General features: G+C 43.6%; 1 protein-coding gene across 1 annotated transcript; it reads right to left on the bottom strand.

Moving 5' to 3' along the window:
• Nucleotides 1–817: 817 nt before the first annotated feature.
• On the bottom strand, nucleotides 818–2,876 carry LOC131531338 (uncharacterized). Its single transcript, XM_058762035.1, has 3 exons — nucleotides 2,184–2,876; nucleotides 1,709–1,991; nucleotides 818–1,570 (listed from the first exon to the last, which is right to left on the bottom strand). The coding sequence occupies exons 2-3, from the start codon at nucleotides 1,922–1,924 to the stop codon at nucleotides 869–871; spliced, it is 918 nt and encodes a 305-aa protein (XP_058618018.1). The 5' UTR covers nucleotides 1,925–1,991; nucleotides 2,184–2,876; the 3' UTR covers nucleotides 818–868.
• Between the last annotated feature and the right edge of the window lie 18,547 nt (nucleotides 2,877–21,423).

Here is a 21,423-nt window from a genome sequence, read left to right as displayed (position 1 = left end):
ACCCCTTTATTTATGCTGTATACTGTAACAGACGTTGACTAGCAAAAGGATTCCTGTTTCCCAAAAGGTGGTTTTTGTAACAGTGTTTTGAATTGATCTCACTAGTGTTCTCTAGTCAGGAACGTAGTCTGAGTATTTGACAGCGTTGTGTGTCATCTGAGGCCAAACTTTGAGTCTGACAAAAGAGAATATGTTTTTGACTAAACTATTTGATTTTGACCTGGAAGTTTGAAGTTTGCACAAGTTAGTGTGTAATTTTGAGATTGTGTTTATAGTTGTGAGAAAATGGTGAATTGTTTCATGAATTGTGTGTTAGCAATCGAGAAAAACTGTAAGCCATCAGAAAAAAACTGTAATTACAGTTTTTCTCAATTGTTTACACATTTTCTGAAAGCATGCCTCATATTCTCAGAACTCTACACACAAATCCAAAAAAAACACACAATGGGCAAAACCCCTCAATTCTCCTGCAAAATGAAACTTTACATTCAAAACAATGTTATTTCTTCTCAAAATGGGATTTTGTTTTCAAATGACACACACAAACCATCATATGTATAGACATTTATAAGAACCAGCTGAACACTGATGTGCTCAATGTAAAACACTATGATGAATGTAAAACACTTCTTCTCCATTCATCATAATGACTTAGGCCTTTTTTTGGTTCAGTGTTACACTTACTACAGACAGTACAAACATAAGTGTGTTGTAAAATATTTGAGAATATTGTTTTTATACTCAGAACATACAAATACACGGTAAAATTTAATTTTATTTTTCCTGCAAAAACAATTTACACAGTGTACATCCCATTCCCAACCAACACAAAGTTGCACATACACTACATACAAAACAACAGAAGAATTTACTGTATACAGTTACAGTAAAAAAAAAAACTAAAAAAATACCTATGCTGCATCCTCTCTTCTGTTGCGGTCTGGCCACAGCACCTCATCCACATCACAAGCAATGTTTTCCCTGGCCAAGCAGCGGGGAAATATCGCCTAGCATGGCGATTCCAGCCATGAAAAGCATCAGCTGCTATATCTCCACATGCGTCCTCCATAGCTTGGAGAAGAGGTATACGCGTTTGTGGATTTCGGTCATACACTTTCCATCTCCAGGCAGAAAAAAATTCCTCAATAGGATTGAGGAATGGAGAATATGGAGGGAGATAAACAACTAAAAAGCGTGGGTGGGCAGTGAACCAGTTACAAACCAGAGCAGCCCTGTGGAAACTTACGTTGTCCCAAATGACAACGTACCTGAGCTGCTCTGGGCCATCTACCTGATCTGGTGGAATGAGTGTGTTGTGTAGGGTGTCAAGGAATGTGATCAGATGGGCAGTGTTGTAGGGGCCAAGGGTAGCATGGTGATGGATGACGCCGTGGTGGGTAATCGCTGCACACATTGTGATGTTCCCTCCGCGCTGGCCAGGGACTTCAACAATGGCACGCTGGCCGATGATATTCCTTCCCCTCTTTCGTCTTTTTGTGAGGTTGAACCCAACCTCATCAATGAAGATGAACTGGTGCTCCACTGCAGCCACCTCTAGCTCAAGGACTCTCTGAAACACACATGACAATATCAGAAATAGACATGGAGTGGCCACTATTGTGAAGCACAATCATTATGATTACAATATTGAAATATGTATAATTTACTGTATACAGTGTTGAGAGTATGCATCAATTGTGGGACTCACTTGCACATAGTTATATCGCAATTCTTTGACTCTTTCTGAATTGCGTTCAAATGGCACCCTGTAGACCTGCTTCATCCGGAGATGATTTCTGCGCAAGACACGGTCCAGTGTTGATAAGCTTACCCTATCAATATTTTGAAACATGTCATTGTTTTCTATTATTTTTCTTTGTATTTGCCGTAATGTTATGGCGTTGTTTTCTAGGACCATGTTCATGATTTCAGTTTCCTGTTCAGGAGACAGAACACGTTCCCGACCACCTTGTGTTGGTAATCTTTCAGTTCTGCCAAACAAATAGTAAAATACTGTAAATACAAAGTACTGTAGGTATACATTTCCTAAATACTTGAAACATACTTTACAGTATTTGTACAGTCCTACAGAACAGTCCACAGGTAAAACTGTACTACTGTACTCATTGAGTACTGTATTGATCTGCAGTACTGCAATTTTCTAGTGAGAGTAGATTTCTTACCTATTCTCATTTCGGAAAGTCCGTATGATGGATGCTACAGTGTACCTGCTCAAATGTGGCTGTACTCTTTACCCAGCCTCCCTCATTGTTAGACCATGGTTGACCACATGATCAACCAAAGTGGCTCGGATCTCATCAGAGATTACGGTCCTTGGCCTTCCTCGTCCTCGTCCTCGTCCTCGTCCTCCCCGTCCTCCTCCTCTTACTCTCACTCCTCTGGCTCTGCCTCTGTTTCCAATGTTGGCATCCATTGCTCCAAAACAGAAGAGCTCACCTGTTGCCCTTTTATGCTAAAGCTCTGATTGCTAATTGTAAAACTGTGTGACAGGTGTTTGCCCTTGTGATGAGTCAGTGTGCATATTTGAATGGCAGTGTGTTCCTTGTGAAAACAAGATATTTTCTGCATGACAATTGTGCCAAAAGCAGAGAATTGTGTGTAGTGTTTTGAAAAAAGTGTGTTTTAGAACTGCAATTTGAGTGTAAAGCAGGAACTGTGCTTGTAGTTTAGCAGAATTGGTTCAGGGGGTTGGTGAATGAGTTACATGTTGTGGTCATTGTGTCTCAAGTACCAGAATTTGTGTGTAAACAATTGAGAAAAACTGTAATTAATTCATTCAGCATCCTCAGCCAAATTGCATTACAGTATTGGTAGTATCCTTATTTGTTATAGCGGTTTCTTTGTCTTCTGAAAAAAGACTTCTCTGCCTTCCCTGGACAGTCGTCTCTCAGTTCTGCAAAAATAGAGTAGATGTAAGGACTACTTGGCTACAAATCATTTCAACAGTACTGTAATGAGTTTGAGGGTGTACAACATATGCTAAATTTTTTACTGTACATAGAATAATGAAATGTCTCTCATCTGAAGTACTGCTGCCATGTACTGTAATTATATTGTATGTGTCAGTAGTATTGAAACCTTGTAGATGAGCCTGTAGGCCATCTTCCCTCACGGTCAGTCCATGCAGAAGAACATGGTCAACTATAGTGCTTTGTATTTCATCAGGAACAAACGACCTTTGACCTCATCCCCTTAATTTTTTTCTTTTCTCCTCCTATTCCTCTTTGTCTCCCACTACCATGATTCATTTTCCAAAACACATAATCACTTGTGCTCCTGTGCATATCATCCTGAGATTCTGACCTGTGTGTCATCAGTTTTGCTACTGAATGTTCACACATGGATAAACATATGCTGTTTGTGTTCATTTTTTGATGCTTGAGTTAATTATATTGTGTGTTTGTGTTCTCTAAATGAGAACATGGTTAAACCTGTGCAAAATGATGGCGTTTTTGTGTAGAGTTTTGCAGAAAACACTGAGCAAATTGGAATGTGTGTGCAAACAGGTGAAATGTGTTAAAAGTTTTGAGAAACATGTCTTTGTTTTGAGAACTGTATGTATGGTTTGGAAAAATGGGCCAAATGAATCAGTTATAGTGTGTTAGCAATCGAGAAAAACTGTAAATGCTGCTCCATCTGAAAGCTTGTGATGAAGATCACAGAACCAGCTTTACTGACGAGATGCGCATGACAATCACATGCAATTGATCGTGCAGCCCTAATTTTTGTTTGTTTGTTGATCACAAAGTACAAAGTAGATGAGGAAAAACTAGGATGCCACGTGTATTCAAAGTGCCCCCATTACCGGTACTGTCTACAGTGCGTGGAATAGTGCGCTGTGATTGGTTGAGCGGATTTATCACATTCTGCAGAGAAGGGAGCCTGGCGTTTGTCGCAGTTTGGAAAAAAAGGGAGAAAACATGACAGAATAACACGGCAGATATCGCATTTTGCGGAAAATTAAAAATTGACTTTTCAATACCGATCAGATACATTACTGATTTTTTTTTTTTTTTTAATGGCGTTTATCATGGAAGACGGACAGATATGGACCTCAATAATCAGTACTACAAACCATATGTCTTGTTTCAAACTATTGTTTAATCACTAAAGATAATCAGAGCACATTTAACCATCATAAGGAGCATTGAATGAGACTGAACTATCCTTTAATATAAAATTTCTTTATTATAACCATGTACCATATAATAACCCAGATCTTACGTTTCTTAAGCACCAAATAACAATGACTTCAACAAAATATTGGGTTTTAAGAATGCGAATTTTATTTTTACAGACATTAAAAATGAATAATATTTATTTGACTTTAATATTACATTCATTTCTTACTACTGAATTAACGATGATGTGCTTCTCTCTTTTGGTCCGTAAACAAAAACTTCTTGGTTAATATCATGTTCTCTTCAATTACTTGTCAAATCTCTCTGAAATCACAATATTTACTCTCGAATTTATTAATTATAAGTAATTATTCAATAAAGAGATCAATAAACAAGTGTTAGTCAGTCAGTAAAACAAAATGACCATTAATTTTTAAATGAGAGTGTGCGGCTTTATATAGAACACAGGAGAAAAGCGTGTGCTGGAGAAGCGCTGTAAAGAAACCTAAAAACAAACCCAGTGTTTATGGTATGTTTTTCAAACTATGCTTAACCTCGGCTTAATTTCAGCTATAAAATTGTAATTATATTATCATTATAATGCGATTTGACTACTTTGATATCTACATTTTATTAAAAGCTTATTTCAGACATGAAATTCTGCAAAAATAGTTTGTTTATGATTAAAAAAATACACATTTCAGCTTTAGAATAATAAGAAAAACCTGCAAAGTTTTAATTAGTTTACGTGGTTATGACAGCTAAAAATAACCTGCAGGGAATGTTCTGGGAACGTTCTCTCTAGGTTATAAAAATAAAACTTGAAAATAACCTGCAGGGAACATCTGAGAACGTTCTTTTTAGGTTATAAAATTAAACCTAAAAATAACCTGCAGGGAACGTTCTCAGAACGTTCTCATTAGGTTATTAAAAATATAACCTACAGGGAACATTCTTATTTGGTTCCCAAAAAAATAACCAACTGGGAACCAACTGGGAATGTCAGGGGAACGTTCTGTGTTTGTTGGGAAATAACATATTTTAACAACAGTAAACGACCACATGCAATCGCAAAAGGAGGTTAATACAAACACTCGATGGTGGTTTAAAGTGAGTTTTGAGTAAAAGTGTGCTATTAATGTCATAAATTGTCTTATGAAGCTTCCCATCAAACAATTTTTGGTTCCCAGAACGTTCCCTTGGTTCCCTTTTGGGTAGCCAGGAAAGTTTTCTTAACGTAAATAGAACGTTCCCTTTAGGTTACGTACGTAACCCTCGTTCCCTGATGGAGGGAACGGAGACGTTATGTCGTGACGACATAGGGGATTTACTTGGGAGCCCCAATCATCTCTGACTTAAGAGAAAACGCCAATGAATATTGGCTAGTGGATTTTGCATACCTGCGCCACTCCCCGTGCACACGGGTATAAATAGGCGGCAGGTGCACTCATTAGGTTTTGCGCTGAGGAGCCGAGAACGAGTCCCTGGCAACCAGCGATGGTTCAAGATTGTGGCATGGGGACATAACGTCTCCGTTCCCTCCATCAGGGAACGAGGGTTACGACGTAACCGAGGCGTTCCTATCTGTCGGTCACTACGAGTTATGTCGTGACGACATAGGGGTCTTATGGAAAGCGCCACAACCTGAACCCCGTCACAACCTTGTGGCATGCAGATGCTGACAAGCGAGCGTGTGACAGACAAATGCCATGCGAAAGGTCGCAACCTTCCCATCGCCCCAGCGCAAATTCGCTAACTTTGGTGCCCGCAGGGACCACTGAGTACATCACTGCTGGAGATAGCCAAGCCTCTGTTCCTTTTCCCACAGAAGTCGGAAGGGATTTCGACCTTCAATGAAAGATACCTTCAAGTCTTTCCTAGTTGTTGTTACAGCTTGGCAGTAACGACGGGGAAGCGAGCCTTCCAGAGAAGGGCGCTACGGAGGCCACAACATGCCCGAAGGGAGGTAACATGTGGAGACACTGATATGGACTGACCCAGGCCTGGGGCAGTACTACATACGACTGGACCCTGGGGCAGATCCTACCTAGGGGTAGGGAGGAGAGCTGCCAACGGGGCCTGACAGAGGCTCTGTCAAAGGGAAGACACGGGTTTACCGTGAGGGAAACCTTACCGTGGTATAATACACATATGGGATTACCCGAAGGGAATCAAGCCATACGGACACCTAGCCCAGTACAGGGGCTGACCGGAGACCCGGGCGAGCTAACACAAGTACTGGGCCTGGCGTCAGACTGCTCCGCCCAGTCTGACTGCCGGGGGTGCTGGAGGAACTCCACCAGGGTTCGCCGTCCGGGGAACTGAACTGGAGGAGAAAAATGGTGCTCGTATCCCCGGGGTGAGGGGGAATGGCGCAGCAAGCGTGACACCGGCCAGCTCTTCCCGCCACTTACCTGTTACCCAACACGCGGGAAGAAACTGGCTCGATGCGAAGATTGTAAAATCTCGCGAAGGTATTCGTTGTCGCCCAGCCCGCAGCTCTACAGATGTCCGCCAGAGAGGCGCCGTGCGCCAACACATAGGAGGAGGCAACACTCCGTGTGGAGTGAGCCCTCACCCCCAGGGGGCACGGCGCGCCTTGGGATTGGTACGCCAAGGCGATGGCATCCACTATCCAGCCTTCCCTTTCTGCTGACCTCCGTGGCAGACAAAGAGCTGCTCAGAGCTTCTAAAGCTCTGGGTGCGGTCCACGTATATGCGCAACGCTCCTACGGGACACAGCAACGCCAAGGCCGGATCTGCCTCCTCCGAGGGCAGTGCTTGCAGGTTCACCACCTGATCGCGGAAGGGCGTGGTGGGAACCTTAGGCACGTATCTAAGCCGGGGTCTCAGGACAACGTGAGAGTAGACCGGCCCGAACACAAGGCACTCTTCGCTCACCGAAAATGCTTGGAGGTCCCCGACCCTCTTGATGGAAGTGAGCGCGGTCAGGAGCGCTGTCTTAGCAGACAGGAACTTAAGCCCAACTGAGTCCAGCGGCTCAAAGGGACCCCTCTGAAGCCCAGCCAGGACAATAGAGAGATCCCAGGGGGGCATCAGGGGTGGCCTAGGAGGATTCAACCTCCTGGCACCCCTCAGGAACCTCACGATGAGATCGTGCTTTCCCAGGGACCGACCGTCCACTGCATCGTGATGGGCCGCAATAGCAGCCACATACACCTTCAAGGTGGAGGGTGACAGCCTACGCTCCAACCTTTCTTGCAGGAAAGAAAGTACTACTCCAATCGTGGATTTTCGGGGGTCTTCTCGGCGAGAAGAACACCAGTTCGCGAACAGACTCCACTTCAGTGCATAGGCTTGCCTTGTTGAAGGAGCTCTAGCCTGAGTGATGGTCTCTACCGCTCAAGTCTGACGCACGTGGAGCCACACGTGGAGGTTCCACAGATCTGGACGCGGGTGCCATATGGTGCCAAGCCCCTGAGAAAGGAGGTCCTTCCTCAGAGGAATGCGCCAGGGAAGAGCTGTCGCAAGGAGTATGAGTTCAGGAAACCAGGTCCGGGTGGGCCAGTACGGCGCGACCAGCAGGACCTGCTCCTCGTCTGGGGGAAACGCATACTTGCGTAGAGCCCGAGGCCAGCTGTGTGCCAGTGCGTCCCTGCCGAGGGGGGCCTCGGTCAGGGAGTAATACAGCTGGCAGTGGGAGGACTCGCGAGAAGCAAACAGGTCTACCTGAGCTTCCCCGAATCGACTCCAGATCAGCCGGATCATCTCGGGATAGAGTCGCCATTCTCCGGGGAACGTGAGCTGTCGTGAGAGCGCGTCGGCCGCACGATTGAGCTCCCCCGGAATATGAGCAGCACGCAGTGACTTGAGCCGCGTCTGACTCCAGAGGAGGAGATGGCGGGCGAGCTGTGACATGCGACGTGATCGTACACCTCCCAACCGGTTGATATACGGACCAACACGTGCTTGCCGAGCAGCAGTGGCCGGAACTGCCGCAAGGCCAGATGCACTGCCAACAACTCTAGGCAGTTGATGTGCCAAAGCAGTCGAGGCCCTGTCCAGGGCCCCGAGGCTGCCTGCCCGTTGCATGTAGCGCCCCAACCCGTACTGGAGGCATCCGTCGTGACAACGACATGCCGGGACACTAGTTCTAGGGGCACCCCGGCCCGTAGAAAGGCATGGTCCATGCAGGGGCTGAAGGAACAGTGACACTCCTGTGTGATGTTCACACGAAGTGTACCGCGACGCCATGCCCACTTCGTGACTCGGGAGTGCAACCAGTGCTGAAGTGGACTCATATGAAGCAACTCGAGCGGCGTGACTGCGGCTGCGGATGCCATATGCCCCAGGAGCCTCTGAAAAGGGTTTCAGTGGTACCACCGTCCTGCCTCTGAAGGAACTCAGGCAGTTCAGCACGGACTGGGCACGCTCGTTGGTGAGACGCGCCACCACACTCACCGAGTCTAACTCCATACTGAGAAAAGAGTTTCTCTGCATGAGGGAGAGTTTGCTCTTTTCCCAGTTGACCTGAAGCCCCAACTGGCTGAGTGCTGAAGCACTGGGTCCCTGTGATCACACAACTGTTCTCGCACGCGGGCCATGCTCGAGATAGTTGAGGATCCTGATGCCCACTTCCCTTAGCGGGGCAAGGGCACCCTCCGTGCCTTCGCGAAGACACGGGAGGGACAGGGACAGCCCAAAGGGGAGGACCCTGTACTGCCATGCCCGACCCTCGAACACAAACTGTAGGAACGGTCTGTGTCGCGGAAGGATCGAAACATGAAAGTAAGCGTCCTTCAGGTCGATCGCTGCAAACCAATCCTGGGGCTGGATGCATTTGATATGCGCCTGTTCGTCAGCATCTTGAACGGGAGCCTGTGCATGGCCCGGTTTAAGACTTGCTGGTCCAGGATTGGTCGAAGACCACCGCCTTTCCTGGGTACGATGAAGTAAGGGCTGTAAAACCCTTGCCTCATCTCGGCTGGAGGGACCGGCTCGATTGCATCCTTTGCCAGGAGGACAGCAATCCCCTCGCGCAAGACAGGAGCGTTCCGAGCTACCACTGAAGTCTTGAGAACGCCGCTGGACTTGGGAGGTCGCCTGGCGAACTGAATCGCGAATCGCGAGAGTGAGGAGGCAACGCGTCGCACACTGTCGGCCCGTGGACCTGAAAACCCGGAGGAAAGGGAAATTGCTCTTTCTTTTGACAAAGTGGGGGCCGCTGGCCCTTGAGCCAGCGGCGGAACAGAACCAGAGATTTTCCACCCGGCCCTCCTCCGGGGGAAGGAGCGGCGCTGTCCCTGCCGTCTCCTGAGAAAGAGCAGCTTCCCACATCACTGGGTTGCACTCCTGCGAGAGGCTCAACGCACCGGCATATGGGACGATTCAGCACGGGGCGGAGCAGCTCTGGAGGACGCGGGAGGGCGCCCACGGCGACAAGCAGACTGGGGCTTGCCCTGCGGCGGAGCGGTGCATCACGCCGGGGCAAGCTACTTACCTGTTACCCAATTGGCCTCGGTCTGCTTCTGTACTGCCGAGAACTGCTGGGCACAGTCCTCGACAGTGTCGCCGAACAGTCCAGCCTGGGAGACGAGAGCGGCGAACAACGCACTGTCGACATTGCTCTTCTCAAGGCTGAGCCATAGATGGCCCTCTTGGACCCCAAGTGTGGACATCGCCTTCCCGAGGGACTGCGCTGTGACTTCCATCGCCCGAAGGGCACAGTCAGTCACCGAGCACATTCCTGCATCAACCTCGGGTTGGTACTACCCTCGTGCATTTTAATGCCTTGGCTGGTGTACTCGCAGGATAGCCATGGCATGCAGGGCAGAGGCAGCTTGGCTCGCAGCACTGTAAGCTTTGGCCGCGGGCGGCCGTCAGCCAACAGGCTTTGGACGGGAGACGAGACGATTCCTCCAAGTGGTGGATTATCATGTTCTCTTCAATTGCTTGTCAAATATCCCTGAAATCACAATATTTACTCTCGAATATTTATTAATTATAAGTAATTATTCAATAAGGAGATCAATAAACGAGTGTTAGTCAGTCAGTAAAACAAAATGACCGTTAATTTTTAAATGCGAGTGCGCGGCTTTATATGGAACACAGGAGAAAAGCGCGTGCTAGAGAAGCGTGTGCTGGACGCGCGTGCAGATCAGAGGCGCGCTGTAAAGAAACAAACCCAGTTTGGCTACTTTGATGTCTACACTTTATTAAAAGCTTATTTCAGACATGAAATTCTGCAAAAATAGTTTGTTTATGATTAAAAAAATACACATTTCAGCATTAGAATAATCAGAAAAATCTGCAAAGTTTTAATTAGTTTACATGGTTATGACAACTAAAAATAACCTGCAGGGAACGTTCTGGGAACGTTCTTTCTAGGTTATAAAATTAAACCTAAAAATAACCTGCAGGGAACGTTCCGGGAACGTTCTCTGTAGGTTATAAAAATAAAACTTTAAAATAGTCTGCAGGGAATGTTCTGGGAACGTTCTTTTTAGGTTATAAAATTAAACCCAAAAATGACCTGCAGGGAACGTTCTCTGTAGGTTATTAAAAAGTTACCTACAGGGAACGTTCCTAGAACGTTCTTATTTGGTTCCCAAAAACTAACCAACTGGGAACCAACTGGGAACCAAATGGGAACGTTAGGGGAACGTTCTGTGTTTGTTGGGTTGATGCTAATGTTAGCTCTAATGCAGCTGCAGAACAGGTGTAGTTCTTCTTCATAATGTATTTTGTCATAATAAGGCCACATTCACACAGCAGCAGAACATGGTTGTCAGTCCTGTATTTGAGTCTTTAATATGGTTACGTTCACACGCAGTGCAGTTATTTACAGGTGTGACAACCGCATTCTGTAACTGAACTCACATCTGTAAATTTTCAGGACTCACAACCGCATTCTCGGAACTCACGAGCTGTGTGAATGGAACAGGACTGGATGGAACAGGACTGGACAACTAGTTGTCTGTCACGTCATACAGCGCGAGAGAGTTACCGTGTTACGTGTTTTCATGTGTGTTTTCGGTAACTTACAGTGACGGAGAAATGAGCTGCGTATCATCTGAAAATTTTAGATCCCGTCAGTTTTCCACTGGAGCCGGTCCCGTCAGTTTTGAGTTCTGCGCACGATTCAAATGATTCTTATAGATCTTCTAGGAATTAGACCACAAGGAGCATTGGTCCGATCTCAATTTTTAAATCTTTCACAGATAGATGCCCCTTCTAAGTTCTTTTTCAGTCTTGAGAGGAAGAATGGTCAGAGTCGTCATATTCACTGCTTATACTCTGAAGATGGGCGGGAGTTTCAGAGGGAGAACCCTCTGAAATAAGTTGGAGGGCCATACATGTCACGGTTCATGGGTCCGTGTGCTCATTCTGTGTGTGTGTGTGTGTGTGTGTGTGTGTGGGTCTGCTCGCCTTGTCAGCGTTGCCTAGTTACCGTGCACCTGACAAGGTAATCAGAGCAGTACAGGTGTAGCTCGTCTGCACTGCCTATATCTGGCTGGCGTTTTTGTGGTGTGTTGTAGGATTGTTGTTGTTCATGTCCTGTCTCACTCTCTGTCAGTGCTTCTAGTTCCTGAGTCTATCTTCGCCTGGTTGCTGTTCCTTATCCCCTGGAAGGAGTGGACTGTTGGAGTGTTTTGCTCTGCCTGAGCTGGAGAATCTGCACAACCAGATTATCAGCACTTCTACTGTGGCTGTATTTTTGGAGTTGTCTAATAAAGACTTATTATTCACTCGCAATTGGATCTTGAGTTTCTTTTTTGCGTCTTCTATCTCGGATCAGGCTGTTCGTTTCAACGAACCCCGCCTTCCGCCTCCAGCCTTTTACTCTGGTGAGCCCCAGCAATGACACTCTTTCCTTGCCAAATGTTCTCTATACATCTCCCTCCAACCATCGTTGTTTCCTACTGAGGAATCGAAAGTAGCGTTTGTCATAACGCTGCTCTCTGGACGGGCGGCTCTTTGGGGAACTACAGTTTGGGAGCAGAAACAGAACCCATGCAGATGGGCAGATCCCGCCTTTCCCTGGAAGAGAAGCGGAGGCGGCGAAATGAGGGGCTCTGCCTATATTGCGGAGCTGCTGGGAACATCGCAGCGCAGTGTCCCATAAAAGCCAGAACCCATCAGTAGGTAAGAGGTTACTGACGGGTGGGGTCACATTGACTAAATCCTCTCTTGCTGCTACCCTTCTTTCAGTCAAGTTGCAGCGGTCCTCAGCCACCTATGACTGTCAGGCATTAATTGACTCTGATGCTGAGGGTAATTTTTTTTGACTCTGACCTTGCTCATACACTTAAACTTCCTGTGGTTGCTCTCTCCCTGCCTATTGCTGTCCATGCTCTCAATGGTCTATCTCTTCCTTCCATCACTCACACTACAGGTCCAGTAAGACTCATCACTTCTGGAAATCACACTGATATCATTCATTTTCTTTTAACTGACACTCCTGTTACTCCAGTAGTCCTTGGGCATCCCTGGCTTGTGCTTCATAACCCTCATATAAATTGGAGTCAGAAATCAATTCTTTCTTGGAGCGAGTTGTCATGCTCAGTGAGTACCTCAATCTGAAGGGAGTGTTCAGTAAGTCTCGAGCTGCTTCTCTACCTCCGCATCGTCCCTATGACTGTGCTATAGATTTATTACCAGGTACGTCTCCGCCTAAGGGCAAACTTTATTCACTCTGGAGAGGGAGGCCATGGAGAAATATATTTCTGATTCTCTGGCAGCCAAGATCATTCGCCCTTCGTCGGTGGGGGTGGGGTTTTTTTTTTTGTGAAGAAGACGGGTCTCTTCGTCCCTGTATCGACTATCGAGGGCTGAACAACATCAACGGCAAAGGATATGTATTCTTCACCTTGATGTCTTCTGCCTTTGAGCGTCTGCAGGGGGCTTCCTTTTTCGCGAAACTGGACCTCTTATCATTTGGTTCGCATAAGGGAGGGGGATGAATGGAAGACTGCTTTTAATACCCCCCAGGGGGCACTTTGAATGTCGCATTCTTCCTTTTGGGCTTCCGCCTGTCATTTCCTCAGTTTGTCTCTAAATTTTGGAGAGAGTTTTGTCATTTGTTGGGGGCGACTGTTAGCCTTTCTTCTGGGTTTCATCCCCAGAGTAATGGTCAGACAGAGAGAGCCAACCAAGATCTAGAATGTATGTTGCGACGTTTGGTCTCCCAGAATCCGTCCTCTTGGAGCCAGCAGCTCTCATGGGTTGAGTACGCACATAACTCATTACCAGTGTCTGCCACGGGCCTGTCTCAGTTTGAGTGTAGTTTAGGGTACCAGCCACCTATTTTTCCCAGTCTGGAATCCGAAGTTACATTTACATTTACATTTTTGCATTTAGCAGACGCTTTTATCCAAAGCAACTTACATTGCATTCAAGTTACAGTTTTTACATTTTATCAGCTCTTGCTTTCCCTGGGAATCAAACCCATGATCTTGGCGTTGCTAGCGCCATGCTCTACTATTTGAGCTACAGGAAAGCTTACTCACTTTTAAGCCTAGTATTTATTATACCACATGCATGTATATTATACCAAATTCCTGTAATAATGTGAATTTATATTCTACTTTATTTTACGAACACTCAGTATCCAAAAAATGCTAAAAATAATTCTCATTTATTTTTCCTTTTGTTAAAAGTTATTTATTTTTCTATCAGAGGCTGCAGATAAAGTCCTAATTGTTGGTGATTTTAATATCCATGTTGATAATGAAAAAGATTCGTTGGGATCAGCATTTATAGACATTCTAAACTCTATTGGTGTTAAACAACACATGTCAGTACCTACTCATTGTCGAAATCATACTCTAGATTTAATACTGTCGCATGGAATTGATGTCAGTGGCGTTGAAATTTTGCAGCAGAGCGATGATATCCCAGCTCATTATCTAGTTTTGTGTATATTCAATATAGCTAAAGCTGTAAAGCCGACTCCTTGTTACAAATATGGTAGAACCATCACCTCGACCACAAAAGACTGCTTTATAAATAATCTTCCTGACTTATCTCAGTTCCTCAGCATATCCAATAGCTCAGAACAACTTGATGATGTAACAGAAACTATGGATTCTCTCTTTTCTAGCACTCTAGATACGTTTGCTCATTTACGCTTAAGGAAGATTAAGGAAAAGAGTCCAACACCGTGGTATAATGAGCACACTCGGGCCCTTAAGAGAGCAGCCCGGAAAATGGAGCGCAGCTGGAGAAAAACAAAATTAGAGGTATTCCGTATTGCTTGGCAGGAAAATACTCTCTCCTACAGGAAAGCCTTACTAGATCTGCTTACTAACAAAAAAATATAACATCAGCAGGTGCAGACATTACCCAGCAGCACAGTATGACTTTATGAACTACTTTACTTCCAAGTTCGAAACTATTAGAGATAAAATTGTAACCATGCAGCTGTCAGCCACAGTATCGCATCAGATAGTATGCAAAAAAATCCCCAGAGGAACAATTCCACTCATTCTCTTCTATTGGAAATGAAGAATTGTATAAACTTGTTAAATCATCTAAACCAACAACCTGTATGTTAGACCGTGTTCCATCTAAGCTCCTAAAAGAGGTGCTTCCAGAAGTAATAGATCCTCTTTTGACTATTATTAACTCATCATTGTCATTAGGATATGTCCCAAAAACCTTCAAACTGGCTGTTATTAAGCCTCTCATTAAAAAAACACAACTTGACCCCAAATAATTATTTAATTACAGAGCGATCTCGAATCTGTCAAAGATATTAGATCCTTTTCTGTCAAAGATATTAGAAAAGGTAGTATCATCACAACTATCTTCCTTCTTAGAGAAAAATGCCATATGTGAGGATTTCCAGTCAGGTTTTAGACCATATCATAGTACCAAGATTGCTCTCACAAACGACCTGCTCTTATTATCTGATCGTAGTTGTATCTCTCTATTAGTGCTACTGGATCTTAGCGTCGTGTTTGACACTATCGACCACAACATTCTTTTAATAAAACCAGATTGGGTTTCACTTATAACTTGACTCAACCTAAATTTTAACCTAATAGCAATTGCAAATGTAAGAATTTTATAATCAACATTAAGTAGGGTAATCAGTGTCAGATTCTCAATAATTCTTTTGTCTTTGACTTTGGAATGAGAATGACTAACCCCTGTTTCATAGTTGGAAGTAAAGAATTAGATTCAAAACACTCCTTTAAAGCATTAAATAATTACCTCCCAGAAGTATTTGTAAAAATTAGTCAAACCATCCTGGGCCGGGTTTCCCAATAACGATTGATCCAACCCGTTCTGACTCCCAACTCGTCACATATTGAAGCTTGGTCAGGACCACTTAGCGTCATTTTTCGACTTGCAGGGTCCTCCGTTGCTTTAAATAGGAAACCCTTAGCGTCAATATGCCGACGCCATACTGGGAATTTTATCGTCATAATTAAATTATATATTGGGTAATAACATTGAAAAATCACACCCCAACATATATGCAATAATGGCAATGTAAACAGCCACAACAGTTTTATTTAATTACATTATTTACACATTTATGAGCACATAACCCAGCCCCTGCCCCTAAACCTACCATTTGTCACAAGATGTAACAGGCAGATACAACTACCGTCATAATTTATTCAAAAAATATTAATATTCCAAGTCTTCCGAGGCAAAACGATTGATTTGTGAGAGAAATAGATGCGATCGCCGTCTCCATCCGCCGTTAAGCTCATCCTATATGCTGCAGTCTGTGCGCGAATTCAAAAAATGCCGCCAGAAGAAGCCTTACGTCAGCCTTGGTTGTGAAATGCTCTTGTGTGTCTCGTGACCGATTGCGTCATGCTGCGGGACGGTAGTATGCTTTTGAATAAGATGTGAGCACGTTAACAAAGCGGGATCATTTTCAGCAATTAAAACCTTATGTTTTGCTCTCTTCTCATAAAGACTTCGTATGGCTTCAGAATACTTGGAAATGCAACACGACTTGTTTGTAATGTTTTTATACTGCTTGTTTATGGTCAGTTTTTGCAATAAATACCTGTGACTGCACTTATATTTGCCTGTTACGTGTTTTATATTGTTCAGAAGTGGGTAGGTTTAGGGTAGGGTTGGGGTTAGGTGCTCCAATAAAAGTATAAATTTATATAAAATTATTTATATTTTTTACAAATGCATGCAAATCATTAAACTAAGACAAACAACTGAAAACAACGGAGGACCCTGCAAGTCGAAAAATAACGCTAAGGGGTACCTTGAGCGTCAAAAAGCGACGCCAAGTGGTCCTGACCAAGCTTCAATATGTGACGAGTTGGGTGTGAGAATGGGTTGATTGATCTTAGCGCTTAAGAGCATTTTGTACGAGTCATTTTATGAACGTTTGTTATTGCTTCATGTGCGTTTCCCAAAAATAGTAGCTGTGCTTTAAGTGCTACTTAGGAGTCGCTGTCCTTTGGTCAAGTGCTGAAATGTCAATTTATAGAATGGCTTATTATTGTAGTACACGCTCGTTTATTCAAATCGGGCATACAGGGCATTTTCCCGGTGGGCCGACGCACTTTAGGGGCCGACAGAATGTTGTTGTTTTTTTATTATTATTTGCCAAGGACCATCATGCAGGGACAGCGAGCAGCCAGTGGCCCATTGGTTTGTCTCCTGTATTGACAGAGAACTAAGAAGTTCGTAAAAATGATCGTACGACTGATCTTAATATTACGGTCTGTTTCCCAAAAGCATCATAACTTAAGTAGCACTAGAAAATCATCGTAGATCTACGAGTGCTCTGGAGTAATCGTAAAGCCGTACGTGTATCGTAAGAAGACAGAAGTATGAGGTCACCTGCAGGGCAATCGGCAGATTACACCTTTAACTTTATTCAAGTTCAATGTGATTATAATTAAAGCTTTTGATTGTACTTTATTGTACACTTTATTACTTGTTTTTTATTTATATGAAATGAAATAATTAAAAAGGGCACAAAATAAAAAAACACATCTAAATTAAATGACTGAACAAAAAAATGAAATATAAAAAAATAGGGATAAACTCATAAAAATCTGTCAATGGCTTGCTGACATGCATGAAAATCAGCCATGTAGCCTAACCCGGAAAAAAAAAAAACGTTTCTACAGATATTATAGGTGTAGGTACATGCAGGTATTAGTTGGTGTTTTGGTCACATGTTGATTTTGTATTGTGCTGAATATTGTTCAATATTGAAATGTGATAGGGTGAACAATTTGTTCATTTTAACTGAAGAGTGTGTATGAATTATGAATTGTGGGATTGGAATTATGCTGGTTAATTTTATGTACCGTGTAGATGCCGTGTAGATGCCTGGAAATTTCCATTGATTATTTGCATTATATATGTTTTCAAATAAGTCAAAGGTAATTTGGTGGGAGTGTAGCTGACGCTGATAGGTCAGTTATGAGTTATGAATGAAGTATTTGTGATTTCAGGGAAGAGAGACCATAGTATACGTATATGTCAAAATTTGATTTATTTCCTCATAAAATTCTAAAATTAGAACGAAAGTTATTTTTAATAAATATCTTTAGCATTTCTTAATTAATGAAACAATTCAGCATTCATCCTAAATCTTTTCACTTTAAAATGAGGTTAGCCTAGTTTTTCCTTTTAAACAAGCAGTACCTAAGCCGCAGGAAAATGTTACTTATTTTATTTAATTTACTTTAGTTTAGTTATTCACACTTAATTTAGTAATTCCTTTATTAAGTTGGCTTGAAAAAGCCAACTTACTGATATTGTACTTAAGCTTCTTATTAGGTTGGCTTGAGAGAGCCAACCTACTGATCTGCTACTTAAGCTTATTATTAGTGGGCGAAAAATCGGCCGAAAAAATCCCATAGACTTAACATTGCGGCCAACTTTGAGTTGTAGCTCAGAGCGAGAATTTCGTAGAGAATTCCCTAGCAACCAATGTCGAGTACCCTAGCAACCCAAACCCAAACAGGCATATCTTCAAATCTGAATGTAATAGAGACATGGGGGTGGGCTCGTTTGACTCGGGGCAGCAAACAGCCAATCATGATACACCATAGACACTTCCTAGCCATTCCCTAGCAACCAATGTCGAGTACACTAGCAACCCAAACTTAAACAGGCATATCTTCAAATCTGAATTTCATAGAGACATAGGGGTTGGCATATATTATTCATACTGGCAAACAGCCTTTGGAATATCATCATTGGCAGCTGCCAAGCCACTTCCTAACAACCAAACAGAGTACCCTAGCAACCATTTATCAAGTCCTATATCTTTGCATCAGAATGTCGTATAGACTTGGGAGTTGGTTCTTTTGACTCATGCTAACAAATAGGACTTCCAAACATGCTACACATGCTAGCAGTGAATAGCTACATGCTAATAGTGATTAGCTAAGTTCTAATTCAAACTAAGAACTCTATAAAACTCCATAGTGACGATCTGTGACAACTAGTAACTGCCTAGCAACACCATAGCAACCACCCCAGGTACCCTAGCAACCACCCTGAATACCCTAGCAACCGCATAGCAACACCCTAGAAACCACCCCAAATACCCTAGCAACCACATAGAAACATCCTAGCAACCACCATGGGTACCCTAGCAACCGCATAGCAACACCTTAGCAACCACACGGATTACCCTAGCATCCGCATAGCAACAACCTAGCAACCACATTGGGTACCCTAGCAACGGCCCTAGCAACCATCATGGGTACCCTAGCAACCACCCCGAGTGCCCTAGCAACCGCCTAGCAGTGCCGTGGAAAACACTCATGCCGAGTTTTGCCACGACAAGGACCACTCACATTTTCTTCAGGAAATGTACATTCTAGTTAGTGGTGCTTGCCAAAGGCAAGGCATCACTATTGTTATCTTGCATACTTATTATTAGTGGTGCTTGCCAAAGGCAAGGGATCACTATTGTTATCTTGCATACTTATTATTAGTGGTGCTTGCCAAAGGCAAGGCATCACTATTGTTATCTTGCATACTTATTATTAGTGGTGCTTGCCAAAGGCAAGGGATCACTATTGTTATCTTGCATACTTATTATTCTTCTGCTTATTGTTCTTCTTCTTCTGGACAAAACTTCGGGCTGAAAAACCAGTCTGTAAGTATCACCATGGCGACTGTGCAGCAACACCCTAGCAACCACATACAGAACCCTAGCAACCGTATAGCAACATAAAGAAGCCATATCTCAGCTCCACAACATCATACAGACATGGGAGTTGGCTCTCTACAATCGCGCAGAACACTGTAGTATCTGCCCAGTGCCGAGTTTTGCCACGGCAAGCACCACTCACATTTTCTTCAGGAAATGTACATTCTAGTTAGTGGTGCTTGCCAAAGGCAAGGCATCACTATTGTTATCTTGCATACTTATTATTATTAGTGGTGCTTGCCAAAGGCAAGGCATCACTATTATTCTCTTGCATACTTATTAGTGGTGCTTGCCAAAGGCAAGGCATCACTATTGTTCTCTTGCATACTTAAGTTGGCTTGAGAAAGCCAACTTACTGATATTGTACTTAAACTTATTATTATTAGTGGTGCTTGCCAAAGGCAAGGCATCACTATTGTTCTCTTGCATACTTATTAGTGGTGCTTGCCAAAGGCAAGGCATCACTATTATTCTCTTGCATACTTATTAGTGGTGCTTGCCAAAGGCAAGGCATCACTATTATTCTCTTGCATACTTATTATTATTATTATTCTGCTTCTTCTTATTCTTCTTCTGGACAAAACTTCGGTTCGCTACTCCTCCTGCACCGTTTGTCACAGACCCATGAATGAAGTGTCAAATCGACCGGCTCATTGAGGAGATGTGGGCTATATCTTTTCTAAGCGATCGGACCTACGATGTTTGCACAGTGGACGAAAAAGCGGGCAAAAAAGTCCCATTGACTTACATTGGCGGAATGTTCGTGAATTTGAATCTCAACTGTCACTTTCTCACACACACACACGCAGGCCCTTAGAGCCCCTTCTCTCTCTCTCTCTCTCTCTCTCTCTCTGTAACTCACACACACTCATTTGACTCCTCTTTTAAGTAACCAATAAGTAATGACCTATGATCTTCATAGCCACACCCTAGCAACCACTTACAGCACCCTAGCAACCAACCCATAGACCTTCATTGAAAACCGATCCAAAGCAATATCTTTGGATAAAAGTGTCATATAAACATGCAGGTTTTGCTCTTTTGACTCGTGATCGCAAACAGGACTTTCCTTATGAATGCTACACATACTAGCAGTGAATAGCTACATGCTAATAGTGATTAGCTAAGTGTTAAATCAGACTAAGAACATACGAATAACTCTATAAAACTACATAGTAATGATGTGTGACAACTACTAACCGCTTAACAACACGATAGTAACCACCCAGTTATAGAGGTGTGCTATATCTTTTATAATTAACTGCGTGTACGATGTTCGTCTGGTGGATGAAAAAAAATTGGGCGAAAAAGTCCCATAGATTTAACATTGGCACAAAATTAGTGAGATTATATCTTTGGATCAGGAGGTCACAGAAACTTGGGGGAGGGCTCTTTTGACTCGGCCTATCAAGCAGCCAATAGAGTGGGGGAACTATGATGTCACTTTGTAGGCGAAAACCCGGAAGCGAGTTAGCATTTTAGCACTTCCGGTTCCAACGTCCCAGAGTCAATGGGTTTTTTGAATGGGATTTTGGTTAAATCCCTAAAATAAGGTCCGTGGTTCACACAGGCTCAAGATACTTTAACATTTTATTCTACGACACAAAACACACCAGTTACACCCCACTCGTGATTTTTCTAAGCAGTTATGTTTCTTAAAAAAGACGGTTGCTAACAAGTTGCTAAATGGGACTACAGAGGCTGTCGGAGACATTAAACGTCATCACGCCAAACAGTTTATCAATATACAGTATTTTCCAGTTGTAGTATAATTTGTAATTCAATTAATTTTAGGATAACCGATGAATAGTTTACAGCATTTTATATTGTTGTTCGATGTTGTTTTTTTTTGCTTTGCCCCGAAATGCGACACATGTTTTCAGAGGGAAGATGCTTGTTTTATCGCTTTACTGACACGGAGACTCTCCGCACCATAAGGTAAACGCATATTACGATTATTACATGTAAACTAGGGCTGCAACAACGAATCGATTAAATCGACATTAAAAGCGTTGGCAACGAATTTCATAATCGATTCGTTGTCGCGCCGACGCGGAGACGCTTGATTATTAAAAAAAACTTTAGTTGAGCGGAGCGGAGTGAACACACTCAGTCTCTCTCGCACGGATGCTAGCAGAGTTTGGCGCCTCATAA

Source organism: Onychostoma macrolepis, chromosome 02 (assembly GCF_012432095.1).
Source record: "Onychostoma macrolepis isolate SWU-2019 chromosome 02, ASM1243209v1, whole genome shotgun sequence".
Taxonomy (NCBI): domain Eukaryota; kingdom Metazoa; phylum Chordata; class Actinopteri; order Cypriniformes; family Cyprinidae; genus Onychostoma; species Onychostoma macrolepis.
The sequence above is the reverse complement of the archived record's forward strand: the minus strand, read 5'-3'. Positions and strand labels throughout refer to the sequence as shown.

What these genes read in the sequence shown, in the direction of transcription:
- LOC131531338 (XM_058762035.1), bottom strand. Translation starts at nt 1,924, where the DNA reads ATGAACATGGTCCTAGAAAACAACGCCATAACATTACGGCAAATACAA. An exon ending in TGCGATATAACTATGTGCAA is followed by an intron (nt 1,571 to 1,708) that starts GTGAGTCCCACA and finishes TGTGTGTTTCAG; the next exon opens with AGAGTCCTTGAGCTAGAGGT.